Source organism: Peromyscus californicus, unplaced genomic scaffold (assembly GCF_007827085.1).
Source record: "Peromyscus californicus insignis strain IS unplaced genomic scaffold, ASM782708v3 Scaffold_5__1_contigs__length_169319896, whole genome shotgun sequence".
NCBI lineage: Eukaryota > Metazoa > Chordata > Mammalia > Rodentia > Cricetidae > Peromyscus > Peromyscus californicus.
The window spans coordinates 150,682,096-150,702,321 of NW_026294573.1; the positions used below are offsets into that span (position 1 = coordinate 150,682,096).

General features: G+C 43.0%; 1 protein-coding gene across 1 annotated transcript in view; it reads right to left on the reverse strand.

The window, feature by feature from the left end:
- The window catches only part of Necab1 (N-terminal EF-hand calcium binding protein 1), a 155,013-nt gene extending 145,392 nt beyond the window's left edge, over nucleotides 1-9,621 (reverse strand). The window contains exons 1-2 of the mRNA XM_052718359.1: nucleotides 9,357-9,621; nucleotides 1,321-1,345 (exon numbers count right to left, since the gene is read on the reverse strand). Of these exons, the coding sequence (XP_052574319.1) occupies nucleotides 1,321-1,345; nucleotides 9,357-9,455 (124 nt within the window). The 5' untranslated portion in view covers nucleotides 9,456-9,621. The remainder of the gene's footprint in view (nucleotides 1-1,320; nucleotides 1,346-9,356) is intronic.
- Between the last annotated feature and the right edge of the window lie 10,605 nt (nucleotides 9,622-20,226).

The following is a 20,226-nucleotide window of genomic DNA, read 5'->3' on the forward strand; positions in this document are numbered from 1 at the left end:
ACTGGATTTTACTATGATTGTGGGATATGATAGTTTTGATAGAAAGCAGAGTGATCGATAAAAAGGTAATATCAGGACTTAATCAGAGTTTTGAGATCCAAGGAAACAAAGGTGCAACCTGTAAGAATAAGGAGCTTCAGGTGAGAGAGGCCAGGTATATCAGAACAGCAGGCAGGTGCTGAAATACACAGCAGCTACATAAAGACCAGTGTGCTGTGGTACCCCAGGCCACTAGGGCCAGATACCAGGCAAGGTGCTAAAGGATCAGTATGAAAGCATCCTCACTTCCATATTCAAGAGTAATGAAATGATACAAGTGAATAAAAGGCATCCCTGAATTGGTAATATAACAATTTCTGCAACATAATTTGAAAGAAAATATTCTGATGGTCACGCAGAGGTTTATGTTATCAGACTCCGGATCCTTTCTCAAAACTCCCTGGATGGACAATTAGGTATTGGGAAGAAAGGTGTGCAGTGTCAGAAAAGCTCTTCTGGATCTGGACGCTTAAGGACAAACACAAAAACATGTTTTAATGGGCATATCTGACTGCAATCTTGCCTTGGAGATAAGAAATGAGATTTCCAGAATGGGAAAGAAGTCTTTGTATCCTGAAACCGGCAAGCCACTCTTACTAGTAATATAAAAGTAGTGAAATATTTCAGCAGAACAGACTTAACAAGCTCTGATTTTATGGGATGAAACTTCTGGCAGAATCAAGGAGCAAAAAATACTTATAAGCTCATAATTGGACTTAGCGTAGCTGCCTCTAAATTCCCAGGGCAGATTTTTATTTTTGGTTTGCTGTCTCTCACTTCTCTGTCTCTGTGGATGAGTTTCCCGTGCCTCAGATGGAAGAGTAATTCGTACTGTTTCCAGGCAGCTCTCCCAGGGCCTTTGGATTTCCTTAGGCCACTGTGAGATGAGTGAGCCCAGATGCTGGTACCAAACAGGTTTACGTTGAAGATGCTTTGTAGCTTAGAACTCTAAGACATAATACAGACGAAATACACTCTGTCAGCTCAGTACACTCTGAGTTGAAGCTGCTATTGCTCTATTTTTTTTCAAGCATTAAAGGGAGAAGTCACAGCCCAAGTATGACAAGACTCCTCACTTCAAAGGCATAAATTCCATCTTTCTGTCAAATTTGAGTTCATCTGCCAACTTCTCATGAGTATCTGGAGCCCTAAACTTGATGAAAATGATAACTATGGCTAAAACTGTATTTTATAGTTCAATTTCTACTCCTTTGTTATTCACATAAGACAGTCTAAAATATAATGAATTAATAAATAGAAATTATAGAATTTTGGTCTTACCATTTTTGTCAGCTCTCCTCAGTATCTGGAAAGAAAAGAAGAAAAATTTTATCATTTTTTTTTCTGTGCTGGGGCTGTAGCTCAGTGGTACAGCACTTACCTAGCATATGTGATGCCCTAGGTTCAATCCCCAGGATTGGCAGGGGAAGAAAGAACGTTTTTTGTTCCTAAATATTACACTGAATGCTATATTTACCCATAATTTATTAATTATTAATTATCTATCATTAAACAAATGAAACCCCAATGTTAAATGAATGGTTAACAACTGAGATCTTCCCTTTTTAATATTCCACTACCTGAAAGCAGCTCAAATGTCCATCAATAGGTAAACTGATGAACCAAGTGTATGATCAATACAGTAAAGAGTTAGCCGGCAATTTAAAAAGAATCAGCTATCAAAAATATTTTGCATGTAAAAATTTGGATGTGTCTCAAAATAATTAGGTTGAGTAGAAAGCCTAGACACAAAAATGCCTAGGCATAATTCTAGGTATATACAGTTTTTAAATGCATAATAACATTTAGTGACAGAAAATAGATCAAAAGCTATCTAATAGTAGTCAAAGCCAAGAGCTATGGATTAGAAAAGTGTATAAGGAAACTGTTGAGGACAATGCAAATATTAAATTATCTCAAATTTAATTGTTTCATTGTAGAGGGCATGAGGTCTTTGTGCTCATGGATAAGCAATAGAGAAACCAGGAATTTTAATCACTCAGAGGTATGGTCTCAATGGAGGAAATAAATACTTGTTTTCTACCCAGAAGGCTAGGAGTGAGTCTTGTTAATGACCTGGATGGAGACATTTGCTATCTGCAGAGCCAAATCCCCAGAATGTTTATCCCAGACTCTCCCTCCCTAGACCTTTATAGGTAGCTTTGTTTCTCAGTCAATTGAACCCATCCTCAGAGGAGATGCCACTTGTCCTTTACAGGCTGCTCACCTGTGTCAGAGAGCACACTAGATCCTAGGCCTTTAGGCTATAGAACCCGTCTTCATGGTAGAGCTCACATGTACTTTTCAAAAGAGTTCTGATGTAGTTATACCTTAAGCTCTATTGTGTACATGGGATTGGGATAGTTGTTACTTGTTACCAGGAAACTTTTATCCAAAACTCTACTGTATTTGAATATGTCTGAAATAAACTGGTCTGATGTTGGACTCTACAAGTCTGAACCAGCCCAGCTAAGTCATGCTGAACAGGGTTTCCATTCTTGCCTCTCCACAGCTTGTTTGGCTGCTAGCCATGATGCTTGCAGGGACTCTCACATTTCATGTTAAAACTCAACACATTTATATCTTAAATGTATACACTTTAATATAAGGTAATTGTATTTCAATAAAACAGGAAATTAAAAACAGAAAAGAAAAATAATAAGTGATTGGCAAACAAGAGCCCACATAGCTCTACTACTTGGCTATAGTAATGTTATCTTGGACCCTCTTTAAGGTGTTTTGATGTACAGCAATTGTTTGGCCATCTGGTGTCCATTACTCAGTGGTAATGATTTCTAATTATTCCCTGAGAAACTAATCTTTCCTCTACTCTTGGTTTCTATGTTTAAGGGCTGGGTGAAGCATGTAGGCCTGACAGTCTTACATTGCTCTGACAATGGCATTTGATGGGTCAGGAGCACCTTAGTGCTAATGAATAACAGTCCACGCTTGAGCAGTTAGGAGAAAGATACTCTTTGTTTGCTTATGGATTTAAACCTGGAAAGATACAGGCAAGGTATGCCCTTGGACATTATGTTATCATATACGCTGTGGGTTGAACTGTTTTCCCCTGAAAACAGGTGTTGAAGCTCTGGTTTCTTTTTTTCTTTCTTTCTTTTTTTTTTTTTTTTTTTTTTTTTTTGGTTTTTCGAGACAGGGTTTCTCTGTGTAGCTTTGCGCCTTTCCTGGAACTCGCTTTGTAGACCAGGCTGGCCTCGAACTCACAGAGATCCGCCTGCCTCTGCCTCCCGAGTGCTGGGATTAAAGGCGTGCGCCACCACCGCCCGGCGAAGCTCTGGTTTCTTAGTACCTGTGAACGTGACCTTATTTGGAAGTGGGTCCTTCATGAGGTGGGGGCCCTACTGTGATGGCCTTATGAAGAGACAGTGATTGAGAGACAGACATAGAAGAGGGCTCACGACAGACTGAGGTGCTGGAGTGACATAGCTACAATTCTAGAATGATTGGAGCCGACGCTGCCATCAGAAGCCAGGATAGAATCACAAAAGATGGCCACTCTGCAGCCTTGGCAGAAACCATTTCCTACCAACACCTTCATTATACTCTTCTGGCCTCCCCAACTCTGAGGTTTCATGAGTTCTTATGTGTAAGCCACCCCATCTGTGAGAGTCGCTATAGCCTTTTTCTGAAATTAATATAATTTATAACTTGAAACAAATCAACACTCCAGAAAGCTATGTTGAGAGATTAGAAAAACCAAGAGGCACTCTCTGAGGCCCTGGCTAGTCCCTAAGGAGACAACCCCAGCTGTTTATACAAAGGCCAATATACTATTATTATACATTTAAACCTTAAACAGGTTTTGGTTGTTTCCTTCTGTTAGGAGCAATTAAATGAACCCCATGTGATGTAGGTACCTGCAGAAAACTAACTGGATGACATAATGCGTTTCATACACGCCCACGGAGAATGATACTCTACTGCATTGCAAATGCAGACTTGAATTACATGGAAAGAGCCCTGGAGGGTCTTGTTTTCCTGAGTAAGCTTTAATTATTGATAAATAGCTGGAACTATCCTTGTTTTTAGATTGGCACTTCCTGGTGAACAGTTTAAAACACAGTCTACTTTTTACTACTACTTTATTACTATTTTTAAAATTTTCTTCGTTCTGTTATAGGAAAAGTAACCTCCTTTCATTCTTCTGACTTCACAGAAGTGAGGTATGGATAAATCTACTCTTCACTAAGATGTTTGCCATTATAAAATACCATATTATTCTAACAAGTGTCTTCCATGGAACCTTCCCAGCAACAGATGGGTGTCACTCTAACCATCAGACATCAATGGCTCCTCTGCTTCGTAGAATAAACTCAATTACTACAAGAGGATGATTTCATGATAGGAAATATGCTTAGAGTAGCCTGCATAGCATTCTTTTTACTGCTTGGAGTAGTTGCTAGTGGAGACTTTAATGATCCATTCTTCCACTGAACAGCTTCTTCCTGACTTCCAAAATTGAAAACTACAGCCAAGCCACGGAAGCAGGAAGCACATCCTGTCTCTTATCTCTGATTGGCCCTAAGGTTTGGCTTTTGAACCCTACTGTATACTCAAGAAATGACTAGAAGAGAAACAACTACACCTTAAGGAGTTGGACCCAGGATTTCCATCATTTTGTTGCATAAATAACAACCGGATGTAGCACTCAGGCTCTCAGAGATGAAATTAAGACAGTAGCTCATGTTATTAAACTCTTGTAATTATGTATGGATAGAACTGCCTTTCCTGCAAATTTTGCCTCAGAGCTCACAAAGTAATAAAAAAAATGCACTGCAAATGAAAATGGACTTTAGTATGCAGTGTTATCACAGTCAGCTAATCCTAACAGCTGCCCTCACTAGAGGATAGTAAATAAGTTTAAATATGTCCATGCAGGACGCTTAAACACAAGGGATACTGCACTTTGCTATAACTTAAGGATTATAGTACAGATTCTTTTTTTTTTTTTAACCTCCAAAGATACTCTTTGATGTCCATAAGTGAAATTCCTTATTTCTCACTTTAAGTTATTGAGGACAGACTTTAAACATAAATGTTATCTTGAAAGCATAAGTTATCATTCACTGACTAACAAGTGCCTCAGACCAGGATTCAGGTTAAGATTTAAGATAAGATGAGTTATCAGTCACTTGGCAGGATCCAGGGGAACCGGGATGTTCAACAGAAAATTGGAGCTCACACAGATCATCAACTGATATACAGAAATAAAGAGCTAGGGGATGAGCCCTGGTGCACAGGCCTGGGCACTCAATAGATCGTTTGGTAACACACCACTGCCTGCTCTCAGGCTGCAGGGAGGTTGGCCCTGGAAAACACAGGACTGAAATGTAATCAGTACATTCTATTCCATTCTTCTCAGTTTTGCCCTGGGTAAGTCCTGTGTGGAAAAACATGGCAAAAGCCACTTGTCTAGCTTTCACTTGGCATTTCCCAAAACGGACAATCTCATTCAAGTAATCCAGTGTGCATGTGTGACTGGGCAAGGCAGGGGACGTGTGACAAAAGCAGAATTCAGTCATAGTGTCATGGTGTCAGAAAACCCTGTCTGCTCTCACAATCCTCCATCCATGTCATCTCTCCTACAAACAAGTATGTGCCGAGCCTCGGAACCAAACATGTTTAGAAGGAGAAGCCAGTACTCATTTTTTTTGTTTGTTTTGTTTTTACCAGGTTCTGACCTTGCACACGCCATGAGCCTTGCACGGGTTGATACACTGAGGTGGAGGAACAGTGAATGTCAAACTGTAAAGCCATCACTCTGCTGACCTTCCGGCCTCAGTCCCACTTTACCAGTGAAATGAAGAAGGCCCTTCTCCTTCTCAATCGAAAGCAATGAGAGGCTGGAGGTGTGGTCCAGGGGTAGAACACCTGCCTCACACGCACCAGGCCCTGGGTCAGATGCCCAGCATTGAAGAGTCAAAGGGAACTTGTTCAAAGAGGGCAGTGCCATCGGATGAGCGGAGGTGCAACTCATTTCTTTTGGAATTCCGCTTGTGTCAGGAGCAGAACTGAAGATTCTCCCCCACTGCACAGTAGCCCAGTAGATGAATCAAAAGAGCACCTGACTGCTCCAGGGTCTCACATTTTCAACGGGACTTTATTCTCCATTATCTGGAATAAGGGAACTTGGGAACATAAAGTGTAGTAGTGGAAAAGGGAAGTGATTGTCAGCCTTCTGATCCTTTTGTGTTGCTGTGTGCTGGAGCCAGCTTGGGTCCTGTCTCATGACTCACAGGTGTGCACTGTGTAAACACGCCCAGCAGCTATGTGCAGCGTGTTTGGGCACCAGCACTGGGTAGAGGTCTTTAAAGTCTCACCCTCAGTAGGTATTCACAAGCAGTTACCATAAAGTGGTATGTACTTCTGCCACCTTGGGGGATGAAATATAGATTATATTTATGCAGTTCCTATATTAGTTTGTATAAAATAGAATTTAGCTATAGCTGTTTTTGAATTGAACATGAAACACTGACATACCACAGAACTTCAAATGTATATTGCATGCGTCCTTTCTTCCTTTGTTTTGTAGACTGTCACCCCATAATAACAACAGCCTTATCAGACTCATGGCAACTGCTGTGTGTAATATAAGAAAAATGAAAGACAATGACTTACAAAATCTGATTTTCACGTTCATGTCAACCATTTATCTCTAGTTTCTAACCAGCTTGCCGAGTCAAGTCATATTATCAACAGTATCCTCAAATGACGGTCCAATTTCTCTAAGAAGTCTAAAGATCAATTGTTTCAATGATACTTGAATATAAATTCAGTTGTCCCAAAATTTGGGGAAATTAGTCTGTGAGGTACAAAAGTCCCACAGTGGTTCCGTGTGTTTTCTAGTACAGGCAATACTTACCACCTTCTCCTTATGATTTTAATAGAATTCAGACAGCAATACCTACCACCTTCTCCTTATGATTTTAATAGAACTCAGACAGCAACCGTTCTTAGCAATGCTACTAGAATATACTAAATCTAATCAAATCAAGTGATGTATTTATGTTTCACATTTTGTTTTTGCTAAAAGCAACAGGATCCAGAAATGAATAATTCAGAGATCCCTAAATAACCAATCCTTTTTCATGTCACACAATTCACCAGAGTGTTAGATTTTTTCACAAAATAACTCAGAAATGTGTAAACAACATATTTTCTATCCAAGAAAAAAATTCAACTGCAGTTAATCTTTTTTTTTTTTTTTGACTACATTTCACTGAAAAACAAGCATGTTCACGCCTCTCCTATGGAATCAGGTGGGCTTTTTTTTTCTCTTCTCCTTCTTCTTCTTCTTTTCAGTTCTAGAAATAGACATAAGAAGGCAAGGGAGCTCTGTCCAAAGATCAAAGTTCCTTCAGGACAGGGCCCTTACACTGTTTATAGAACTTGGGAACAACCGTGCGTATATTTAATAAATGAGATTTGAAATTTTGTTTTAGAAAACTGACTTGAGCTGAGAGTGGCGAGTCAGTCAGGGTGACTCCTCACTCTCCTCTTGCATAGTTTCGATTCATTCCTCACCAGAGCATCCCCGGGAGTTGTTAGATGCATAAGACAAAAAAACAAAACAAGACAAAACAAAACAAAACACAAGGTAGCACTCAGTATCCTTGGAGGGCAGAGCAGAAATCAGGCCCGAATGGATGAAGGTCCCACTTGACCTCAGAATTCACTTCCTAGGAGATTAGCTTTTTTCCCCAAGGCTCTGCCTGAGCAAGGCCCTGACTTCCTCTGACCTCAGGGATTGTCTTCTTATGGCTTGTCTTTACATTCACCCGGCTTAGTTTAGTTCCTCAAGGGCTATGTCCTGAATGGCAGGGCATGAAGAAATAACACTAGCTAATGAAAGCATCGACTGAACCAATGTAAAGATCATTTTTTTTTCCCAAGAAGAATAAACTATAACAATTTGGTGCAGCAAAGGTGGAAATCAGATCCTTGTGTTTTCCAGGGAAGAAATGTCTGGCTCCCAAAGCCTGAATCTTGTGTTGGAACTGCATGGTGATGGAAAAGGCTCTGGGAGCTGGGACTGAACCAGATGAAGTGGCTTACACAAGTTTTAATTATTGTTATGTACTTCTCTGCTAATTAAAAAAATCTAGAACATTCAAGACAAAATGAGGATTCCTTGCTTCTCTCTCCATTGTCTTCAAAATCTCTGACTGGCCATTATGATACTAGTATTTTATTGCCTCACATCTTCATTTTTCACAATCATTTGGCCTCTGGCCCACCTCCCACTTGCTTGGACTTTAATAAGAAATGATGGCTTGGAGAGGGGAAGGGCAGAGACAAGCAGGGCTCCTTGGCATGCTTTGCCCATTTTCCAGCATGCTAAACAAGCAGCGGCTAGACCTGCCCCCACTGAGCCAGACACTACCTGCGGGAACAGAGTGAATTTGACAAGTGAGCAGCAGCGGGAGAGCCAGAGCCCAGAAGGTATGCAACCCAGGAACAAGAAAGCCAGGAAACCTAACAAGGCAGCAGAGTGAGAAACAGAACCAAAAAAGCAGAGGACAAAGCGAAGCAGAATTCAGGAGCAAATTAAGATCTAAAGCTGCTATAGAGAGAGAAATCACAGCACAAGTGGAGAAAAATAGCCCAGAAAGAAAAGAATGATCATGTTAAGACGCGAAGGAAGGAAGTCAATTCCCAAGCAAGGAATGGGACCAAAGGGAAAACAGTCCAAAGCTAGAGGAGAACGCAATGGTAGCAATTACAATTTAGGCTCAGGGGAAGAGAATAATGGGGAACGGAGAGAGCATCAAAAGGAAAAGCATCATCATCATCATAAAAGAGACCTTGGCTACTGTTGTAAAATGAAAAGCAAATATGTTCAAAGAAACTGTTTTTGGAGGCAGCTGGGAGAGGTTGGAGGGGCATCACAATTTCCAAGGCTTCTATCAGCGCTCCGCAGCACAAGTGGGGGTGCCTATCAGCAAACTGGGCAGCAGGGATGAGTCGGGAATCAAGTCCTATACTGCCCAATGGAGATTCCTGTTTCTATCCCTGGCAGAAGCCTAGGCTGCTGGGGAGTCGAACTTTTTGGTCTCCCATAACGCTTGTAATCAAAGCTGCAAGTCTGGGACAGCTCTTCTTACAAGTTGGGTGGCGGTCCTTTCTCTGACACTTGCCTAGGGTCCTCTGGGGTGGGGTGAGGACAACGGACAGGAGATAGTTTGGGTGGAGGTCTGAGCTTATAACACCAGCAGCCAGCGGCTGCACCCGACCCCTCCTCTCTCACAGGGGGGTGATGCCTAAGGTGCCCACATAACTCCTTCGTCTATACTTACGTCGAGGAAGATGGACATGCCCTTGGACAGCTGCAGGGCAGAACTGAGCTCTTCAGAGGAGTTGTTGGAGGACGGCGATGTCTCCTGGGAATCCTCCATCCTTTGGAGCCCCGAAGCCGAAGCCGACGGGCGGAGACTGACTGGGCGGGATGCAGCGGCTCAGACCTGGTGCTGTCTCAGCTGCTGCCTCCCTGCGCTCGGATGCGAGTGGGTGTTCGCTGGGCGCGCGCCTCCCTCCGCTCAGCGCGGACTCTCCTCCCTCTCCCGCCTCTCGGCTTCAGCACGCTGGCTCTCACCGCCCCCTTCCCACGAGCTGACTGCGTCTCACTGGGGATCCGACTCATCCCTGCACTTAGCAACAACGTAGCTCCCCTTGCCTGTGAGCATTTCCTGGCTCTGGCACGCCCTTAGCCTCATGCTAGAGATAACCCTCTGGGACCCTTCCCACCACAAGACACCTTGCAGGACAGACCAGACAAGGCTTTGTCCTGAACAGGCAAGGGGCCAGGTCAGAACCTCTGGGGCGGGGAGCAGGGGCATGAGTGGAAAGAAGGAATCTAAGTGGTGGAAGCAGGACTCTGCGTGACCCCCGGTCCCCCGTTCCTGGATTCCTCTCAGGAAGGGATGAATAGTTCAGTTTGGAATTAAGGCTCTGGGTTTGGCCATCTGACCAAGCCTGCTTAAGTTACTTTGTTATCTTATGACCCAGAGAATCCCTAAGTCTCTAAACTTCAGTTTTACTAATCGGTAAAATGATCATCTTGGTGGTACTTAGCTCATAGTTCTGATGTTTACACGTGGTGGCACTATCAGGTGTAGGGTGAGTCAAGCCAGGCACATCACAGACAAAATGTAGGGAGATATCCTGCTCTTCTTCCTGGGATCCTGGCCATTTGCTTTCCAGCGTTTTGTATCCTGGTGTTTCCACGTTGCAACTCCAGCCCGGCTCTGTATCTAGTGTTTACAAAGTATGAGTTTGGCTGGTCTCAACTCTGGCTGTGTTAACTTCAAAATGTCGCCACAGCCACAGATAAATTGTCATTTTTCATTCAGGTTCTCTTCATTCCTCAAAGACTGTGCTTTCTGAGGCAGGGTTCATAAAAGGCCTTACAGCTGCACCTTCCCAGTGGAGTATTTACTTGTTCTAGCAGTCAGAAACAGAGGGATTTGGGTGATTTTGAGCTACCATACTCTAAGAAAGCCCAAGCTATATGGAAAAGAATGTGTAAGTAGGTATCTGACTGAGGTCCAACTGAGCAGGGCCTTGATATCACCCCAGCCTAATTATTAATATTAGAATGGTCCGTAAAGACACCTCCAGATGACTCCAGCCCCCAGCTCCTTGAGACACTCGTAATAGTCTGAGCCCAAATCCCAGACATCAAAGATACCCAGAAGAATTCCCCACAGAACTTGGAAGCACAATAAACTATTCATTAGATTTTACAAATAAGTTTTGGCCATCAGCCTGGAGCACGTAGCCTAAATAAAAAAGTATCCCCCCACCAAAAAAAAAAATATAAATTCACGTTCAGACTCAAGTTCAGCTAGCATGTGGTTGTCACTGTATACACACACACACACACACACACACACACACACAACACACATATACATATATATACACTCAAGCAATCCTGATGAGCCCCTGATTAATAAGTACCTAAAGAAGAAGAGCTGTAGAAATTAGGCTGATGCTAGTGAAGTCAAACCCGTGAAGTCCAGGGATAGAGAGCACTGAGCTTTATTAAGTCTAGGGTCAGAAAGATGAGACTCGATTAGGGGAGATATTGATTGGAGCTGTGCTTTGAGGTCTATTAATCTTGCATCTTTCTGTACTTATACCTTATTAACTGCAAACTTCCTTATCTGAACAACTGGAATAGATTCGTTCCTTTGACATTTGCATATGGAAAAGAAATTGAAAATCATTAAAAAGTCTAGCCAACCCTTCAGAGAAAGCCTGGTCATTCAAACCACACAGAAGCAAGTGGGATGCTGATGATGAATGCTATTGAGTTTACAAAAACATCATATTTGTGCTCACTATTGACTGAGGAATATATTTTTTGTCAATAAGTGCAGCCTAAGTCTGGACTCTCTAAGTTGTATGAGTCTTTCTGCCCTTAAATTCAGCCTTGTGAGTATAATAGGCTTATGCTAATCCCATGGGAACAGGCATGGGTGATAAAGAAATTTTTTTTATTATAAATGAAAAACAGGAAAGTAACCCAACACCATTGTTCAAAACTAGAGAACTAGCTGTAACACTCCAGTAAAAACATCCCTGTTTTACTAACAAGGCATGACATTTTATGTACCTGTGGCTTTCCTTATTTCTTCAAAGGGGCCATCAAGAAGGAACATCAGCAGGCTGAAGAGATGACTTAGTGGCTAAGAGCTCTTGCTGCTCTTGAGAGGATCTGGGTTCATTTTCAAGCATCCACAAGATGACTCACAGCTGTCCAGTTCCCCCACATGGTGCACATACGTACACATTCAGAACATTGAGACACATAAAATAAAAATAAATAAAAAGAATAGGAAATGTTGGACTAGTGAGGTGGTTCATCCAGCACAGGTACTTTCCATGAAATCCTGGCTGAGTTTAACCCCATGTAAAGGTGGAAGAAAGAATGGATTTCACAATTGTCCTCTTACCTCTATAGGGAGTTCACAGCACATGTGCCTGAACATAAACAACACACACACACACACACACACACACACACACACACACACACACACACGCGCACATACGCATGCCCACAAAACATATGCACACACATAATTTTAAAAGACTACATGTAAATTATTAAAAAATCTGCTGATTGTTATTTCTTGTGGTGATATATTGTGTATCCCAATATATTGTATTCTCTAATAAACTTATCTGGGGATCAGAAGACAGAGCCAGCCACTGGATTAGACATGGAGGCAAGACAGTGGTGGCACACATCTTTAATCCTGGCATTCAGGAGGCAGAGATCCATCTGGATCTCTGTGAGTCCAAGGCCACAATGGGAACAGAGCCATGCATGGTAGCACATGCCTTTAATCCCAGCACTAGTTAACCATAGATGTCTAGAGGTCTGTACAGACAGACAGGAAGTGACAGAGCTGGGAGGAAGGAGGAAAGTGATGTAGCTGGGTGGAGAGAGGAAGTAAGATGGCAGGGCACAGAAAGGTATATAAGGCACGAGTATACAGGAAGTAGCTCTCTTAGGCTAAGGATTTCCTGGCAGTAAGAACTTGTGGCTGGCTTGTTCTAATCCTCTGATCTCTCAGCTTTCACCCCAATATCTGGTTCCAGGTTTTTTTTTTTTTTATTAATAAGACCATGTAGGAATTTGTGTTACATCTTTTTAAAATGATTTCAACATGAATTATATTATGCTACAGCTGACTTATTTTTATGATGGGTGTAATGTTCAAGGAAGACTCCACTAGAAACGGATGACAATTAGATACTCATTCACAGCCAAATTCAATAGGCTTTACAAGTGGTAACCAAACATATTTTTAGTTTTCTTTTTATCTAGACAGTGAGCATTTTGAAAAGTGTTTTCACACATCGTTTTCCTGAAACACAGATGCTGTACTGCTGTGCATAGTATCAGTTGCAGACAGCAGACAGCTGACTGGAGGGAGGAAATGTATCGTCTTTCCAACTTATCTGTAGTGAAGGCCTAGGAAGAAAGAAAGCAAAGGAGAAAGGAATGTAATTTTAGATTATAGCTCTCAGACCTGCTATAAGACTGACATGCAGGTATCTGGAGCATTTCAGCAGATGATGGTCATGTGGAAGTGTATTGAATTTCAATCCATCCCTGCCTTATGGAGGAACTATTATCTAAGCCATTTTAGAATGCCAGGGATCTATTTTATTTATACATTAAATCTAGGTAGTGCTATCCTTCAGAGCAATAACTCAGGACCCTTCCAGTCTGCTTAATGGACATTCTGTTGCTCTGGCAACCTCAGATCCAAACCCACTTTTTATCTGGGGACCTAAACCCAGGATGTGTGTTCTGAAAACAGGCTGGACTCACATCTTCTCTACAATGGAATATGATTCCACTCGTAGAATCTAGTGTAGAGATTGAAATGTAGGCTTAGGTGACAGGGTGCTTAAATCCTTATCTATTTAGGGAGAGGCATTTGTTGATTACAATGGGTACACAGAAGTGAGTGCAGAGGCGCCACAATGCTGCAAGAGCTCTGCAGACAACTCAATTAATTTAAAGAAGGATTTTGTGAATGAGATTTTCCCCTGATTTCTTTCCTGGCAATTGAATTACTGCTAATTAGAAACACCACTGATTTTCCTCTGCTGATTTAGTGACCTACTACTTAAGTTATCTATAAGACCTAAGAGTTTTCTGGTAAAAGAATAAGGTTCTTTTGAATGTATGATCTTGTAATCTACAAGTAGGGATAATTTGACTTCTTCCTTTCCTATTTGAATCCCTATTGTTTCTTCCTCTGTGTTATTTATTGCTCTATCTAAGACTCCAAGCACTGTATTGAGTATGAGTAGAGAGAATGGACACCCTAGCTTGTCCCTAATATTAGGAAAAATGTTCTCAGTGTTTTAGACAATTTGAATAATATGGTCTAAAGCTTCTCATATACAGACTTTCTTGTGCTGAAATATATTCCTAGTTTCTTCAGCGCTTTTATCAAGAAGGGTTGCTTAACACTGATGAAGACCTTTTCTACATCTATTGAGACAATCATGTCATGTCTGTCCCTGAGCTTATGTATATGCTATATTTATTGTACTGAGCATGTTGAACCATCCTGGTGTCATTCAGTTTGAACCAATTTAATTGAGAGATTTTACATTTATATTGACCATTAAAATTGGTCTACAGTTTTCTTTCCTTATTGTTGCTCTACCTCATTTGATATCAAGTAATACTGGCTTAATAGAGTGCATCTGTTAGTGTCCCTTCCCTTTTAATTTGTGCAGCAGTTTGAGGAACACTGGTGTTAGCCTTGGTGTGTGTCTTAGTTGAGGTTTTTATTGCTGTGAAGAGACACCATGACAATGGCAGCTCTCATAAAGAATACATTTTGGCTTAGAGTTTTTATTGCTGTGAGGAGACACCATGACCAAGGCAACTTTTATAAAGGAAACATTTCATTGAGGTGGCTCGCTTACAGTTTGAAGTTCAGTCCATTATCATAACGAGGAGCATGGCAGTGTGCAGGCAGATGTGGTCCTGAAGCTGAGAGTGCTACATCTTGGCTTTCAGGCAACAGGAAGTAGACTGACACACTACGTGGTAGCCTGAGCATATGAAACCTCAAAGCCCACCCCTACACTGACACACTTCCTCCAACAAGGCCACACCTCCTAATAGTGCCACTCCCTCTGGGGATCATTTTCTTTCAAACCACCACAGTGTTGAATTCAGCAGTGACCCTACCTGGTCCTCTGTTTAATTTATTGGGAGGTTGGGTTTTGTTTGTTTGTTTTGTTTTCTTCTGTTTTTGTTTCCCATTGCTTTAACCTTGTTACTTGCTACAGGTCTGTTTAAGTTGTTTCATCTCCTCTTAACTTAATTTTGGTGGGTGCTGCACTTAAGAATTTATTCAATTAAAAATTTCAATTGAATCGTCTGTCACACACACACCCCTTACCTCTCAGTTTTATTATCTTGAGTCTTCTCCTTTTTTAAATTTATTTTTTTTAATTTATTATTTTCTGGCTGGTTTAGCTAAGGAATTGCTAATCTTATTCCATAATAGCTTAACAAAATAAAATATCTGGTAATAATGTAACTTACAGTAAAAAACCTTAAAATGCCGAAGAAAGAAATTAAAGACACTCAAAGAAAGACTTCCTATGCTCATGGATTAGCAGACTTATGTTGTAAAAAACAATAGTAATGGCTGAATTACTGAATGCAGGTTACAGATTCAGTGCAACTATTGTCAAAATCTAATGACATTATTCAAAGAACTAAAAAAAAACAATTCTAGAGCTCATGGGGAAGTACAATGCCTTGAACAGCCAATGCAGTCCTAAGCAGAAAACAACACTAGACACCTCATATACCTGTTGTCAAATTATACTTCAGAGTTACATTAAGAAAAATGTAGCAGTACAGCACAAAAGCAGAAATGTACACTAATGGAACAGAGCAGAACACCCAGAAATAGACACATCCAGGTACAGACACCTATTTATTCACAGAGGTTTCAAAAACATGCAGGGAGCGGTGATTATTTTCCAACAGATGATTCTGGAAACCTGTGCATCCATACAAAGAAGAAGAAATCAAATTCTGAATCTCTCATCCTAAGCAAACATCCATTCAAAACTGGAACAGCTCTTTCCTCCATCTTGGTACCTGGGAGACTTACTGGGAGCAGGACTTCTAAAAGGCAAATACATCTGGAAGGCTGTGATGAAAGGGCATTTTACTGTAAGTGAGGTCTCCAGAACCAAAGGAAGCACCCGATTCTTCTTAAAATTGAAGGTGTTTATGCCTGAGATCTACTCAGACAAGAGCTGTGCTTGTGTGTATAAAGCAAAAACAAACAAACAAACAAAAAAGAAACAACACAGTGATTTCCGGAGGCAAACCAAACAAAACCAGAATAATTTGGAGAAAGGTAACTAACCCAAATTCCAAAGGAAACTTCCCTTAAAGGCCATTGCACACAGAATCCATGTGATGCTGTAGCCCTCCTGGATTTAAACTTGTGAAAAGCAAATAAGCAAAATTTAAATAATAGAGCAAAGAACTTAATAGAAGACCTGAAACTCTGAAACTTCTAGAAGAAAACATTTCAAGACACAAGCATAAGCAAGATTTTCTGAAAACGACTCAGATATCACAGGAAATAACCCCAAGAATTGACTAATGAGAGTCCATGAAATTAAACATCTTCTGTACAACAAAGAAAACAGTCCTGATGTGGAGGGGCTCCCAAATAGCTTGACCACACAGCAGCCATGACAGGCTTAGGGGCCTAGACACAGCTTCTGTGACAGGCTTACTGGCAGGCAACACCCAGATCCAGGAAAAGTCTTAAGCTGATACCACCCAGGGATCCATCCAGGGATGGGGAAGGACCCGACATCCCAGACATTCCAATCATTAAATAAGGTGGCCAGATGTCCTTGAGCCTAGCACACACCTATTTTTGTTTTACAGATACCCCTGGACAGCCAATCAGGGTCCTGGACCCTGGAAATCGCCTCACCCCAACCTCTGCCATGATAAAATCTCTGCCTCACCTGAGCTCAGGGCTCTCTGCTCTCACTGCTATGTTGGACAGACAGAGGGACCAAGCTCTGGAGCTTGAAATAAAGGCTTGTTGCTTTTACATGCAGGATTCGGTCTCTGTGGTGGTCTTTTGGGGACCCCTGCTATCTGGGCATAACATTTGGGGGCTATCCTGGATCCTCCAAGCCCATTGGGACCACAGGCCTGTAGAGCCTGAAAAGCCGGCTGATATGTTTTCTGTGTGTCTGTGTTTACCTGTGTCTACTTTTGTGTTTTCTGTGTTTACTTTGGTTTGGTTTCGTTTGGATATCCTTTTATAAATGGGCTTTTGGAATACCCTATTGGGAGTGGGCCTTTAGGGTACGTTTGGATATCCTTTTGTAAGTGCCCAAAATTTGTAAGTACCTGCAGGTATTTGATTTGTATAGATGATATGGGTTACTCCCATGGGACCAGCGTGAGGCTGGAGTCTTTTGGGTTTTGGTTTTGTCTCTGGGTGCCAAGAGAGCTGTTTTACTATCTTGTTGTCTTGTGTATTCTAAAAAGTTTTGTTTGCCTTTCTGTTGAAATGTCCTACCTATATGAATGTGTGACTGTATGAGAAACATATGGCCACATGTATGTGTGTTTTATGCCTGGGCATGTATGTATGTTATGACTCCTAATGGAAGTGCATGGACAGCCTTTGGGGCGGGATGGCCAGCTGAATGGGAAGGAGGGTTCCTTTGGTTGAACTGGGACAGACTAACAGCACTCCCCCATTGCTTCCTTGCTCTCTGACCATAGCGTGGGCAGGGGGTGGGGAACACACTGCAATCAGTCCAGTGGGCAGCAGCTGTGCGCAGCCCAGGGGCTGCTATAGGGACCCAGGGCGCCGCTGAGTGGGCTAGGCAGGCTGTGAGCACCACAGGACCCAGATGCTGCAGATTCCAGGCCAGGCCCCTGTTCTCTCAGGGAGCCATGGGGTGGAGGCTTTGTAGTGTGACTCAGGTGGCGGCCAGGTCAGCCCTGAGGCTGCATGGGGACTAAGCATGGCTGGGTGCTGGGGCAGACCTGAGCACTGTGGGGCCCTGACATGGCCTGCAGGTTCTGGCTGGTCCCCTGTGCTGAGAGCTGCAGGGCAGAGCTGACAGGAGCCAGCAGGGGGCTCGAGGAGCTCAGAGTGTGCCTGAACCTGGTGGGGGCTGGTGGAGAACTAACTGCCCCTCCAAGGTCACAGTAGAGAAGTGGCCTACAGGTCCCTGGGCCCAGCCAGAGCAAGGAGTCACTTTCAGTCTGCCGCTCGTGTACTTGAGAATCGGGGCATAACACTGAGAGTGAAGAAGCAGCCTTCAGGATGGGGGAAAATCTTTCATAGCTGTACAAGAAACAGAGGATTAATATCTTGATTATAACTACTGAAAAATTAAATACCCAGAATAAACCATGCAGTCCATGAGCATACTGATGAACGGAAGAGACCGTTACCAAAGGGGAGAAATGCAAATGACCAATACATACTTTTTGAAATTGTTCAACTTACTCAGTCATTAGAGAAAAATAATTAAAACTGGAGATCCGACCTCACCCCAGTAGAGTAGCTATCACAAATAAAATAGATGACAAGAGGTGCTAGTGAGGGTGTGGGGGAAGTGACCCCTTAGTCACTGCTGTTGAGAATGTAAACTCATGTAGCCATTGTGGAAATCACGATGGAGGTTTTCAAAAGGCTAAAAAGAGAATAGCATTGTGAACCCAACAAAAGCCGTCTGAAGTATATACCTGAGAGACTGAGCCAACATGCCAGGGAGATACTTGCACACTCAGGTTTATTAAAGCACTATTCAAATAACTAGGAAACAGATTTTCATCGATCAATGATAGGATAAAGAAAATGTGGTGCATATAAATAAATAATGGAATTTAATTCAGCTGTAAAGAAAAATTAAATCATGACACTTGCAGTAAATGGCTGTAACTGTAGATCATTATGTGAAGCAAAATAAAGCAGACTCAGAGGGCAAATGTTGCATCCTTTCTCTCATACAAGGAGTCTGGATGTGTGTGTGTGTGTGTGTGTGTGTGTGGTGTGCACACGCATATGCATGTGAGTGTTGTGAGGAGGATGAGGGAAGGAAGGGATCTATGAGAGCAATGGAATGCATGTGACATGAATGCAGAAAAGAGGTCCACTGACAGGGAAGGAGGACCTGCAACAGGAGGACAGGGGAGGAGGACCTGCAACAGGAGGACAGGGGAGGAGGACCTGCAACAGGAGGACGGGGGAGGAGGACCTGCAACAGGAGGACAGGGGAGGAGGACCTGCAACAGGAGGACGGGGGAGGAGGACCTGCAACAGGAGGACGGGGGAGGAGGACCTGCAACAGGAGGACGGGGGAGGAGGACCTGCAACAGGAGGACAGGGAAGGAGGACCTGCAACAGGAGGACAGGGAAGGAGGACCTGCAACAGGAGGACAGGGAGGAGGACCTGCAACAGGAGGACAGGGAGGGAGGACCTGCAACAGGAGGACAGGGGAGGAGGACCTGCAACAGGAGGACAGGGGAGGAGGAGGACCTGCAACAGGAGGACAGGGGAGGAGGACCTGCAACAGGAGGACAGGGGAGGAGGACCTGCAACAGGAGGACAGGGGAGGAGGACCTGCAACAGGAGGACAGGGAGGGAGGACCTGCAACAGGAGGACAGGGGAGGAGGACCTGCAACAGGAGGACAGGGGAGGAGGACCTGCAACAGGAGGACAGGGGAGGAGGACCTGCAACAGGAGGACAGGGAGGGAGGACCTGCAACAGGAGGACAGGGGAGGAAGACCTGCAACAGGAGGACAGGGGAGGAGGACCTGCAACAGGAGGACAGGGGAGGAGGACCTGCAACAGGAGGACAGGGGAGGAGGACCTGCAACAGGAGGACAGGGGAGGAGGACCTGCAACAGGAGGACGGGGGAGGAGGACCTGCAACAGGAGGACGGGGGAGGAGGACCTGCAACAGGAGGACAGGGGAGGAGGACCTGCAACAGGAGGACAGGGGAGGAGGACCTGCAACAGGAGGACAGGGGAGGAGGAGAGCAAGGGAGAGAAGGATGAGTTAGAACAAAGGGTAATGGTGCATATGCAAGAAAATGCACAGTGAAGCCCAACGCTTTATGGTCTAACTTAAAATATAATTCAAAGAAGTTGTTCATCGAAGATATAAAGAAAGAATAGGAATTATTAATTCAGCAGCCCATTCTCTAAGCTGTCCTCTGAGCAATCCTTCCCACAGACTTCTTGAAAAACCTCATCTCTTCCCTAAACTTTCCTTTCATTTCACTTTTTTAAAAGATTTGGTTGAAAAGAATTTAATTACATGTATGTGTATGTGGGGTGCACACATGTGTAGTGCCTGTGGAGACCAAAGGAAGGTGTCGATTCCCTGGATCTGGAGTTACAGGTGGTAGTGAGTCTCCTGACATGGGTATTGGAAACCAAATTCTACTCCTCTGCAAAAGCAACCCATGCTCTTAGACTCTAAGCTCTCTCTCCAACCCTTCAGTTACGCGTTTTTTAACACCTTTAGTAGAGTACATTAATTGTACAAAAGGAAAGATTTCCGGGCCATGGAGATGTGCCCACTCCCCAAGCATGAGGGCCT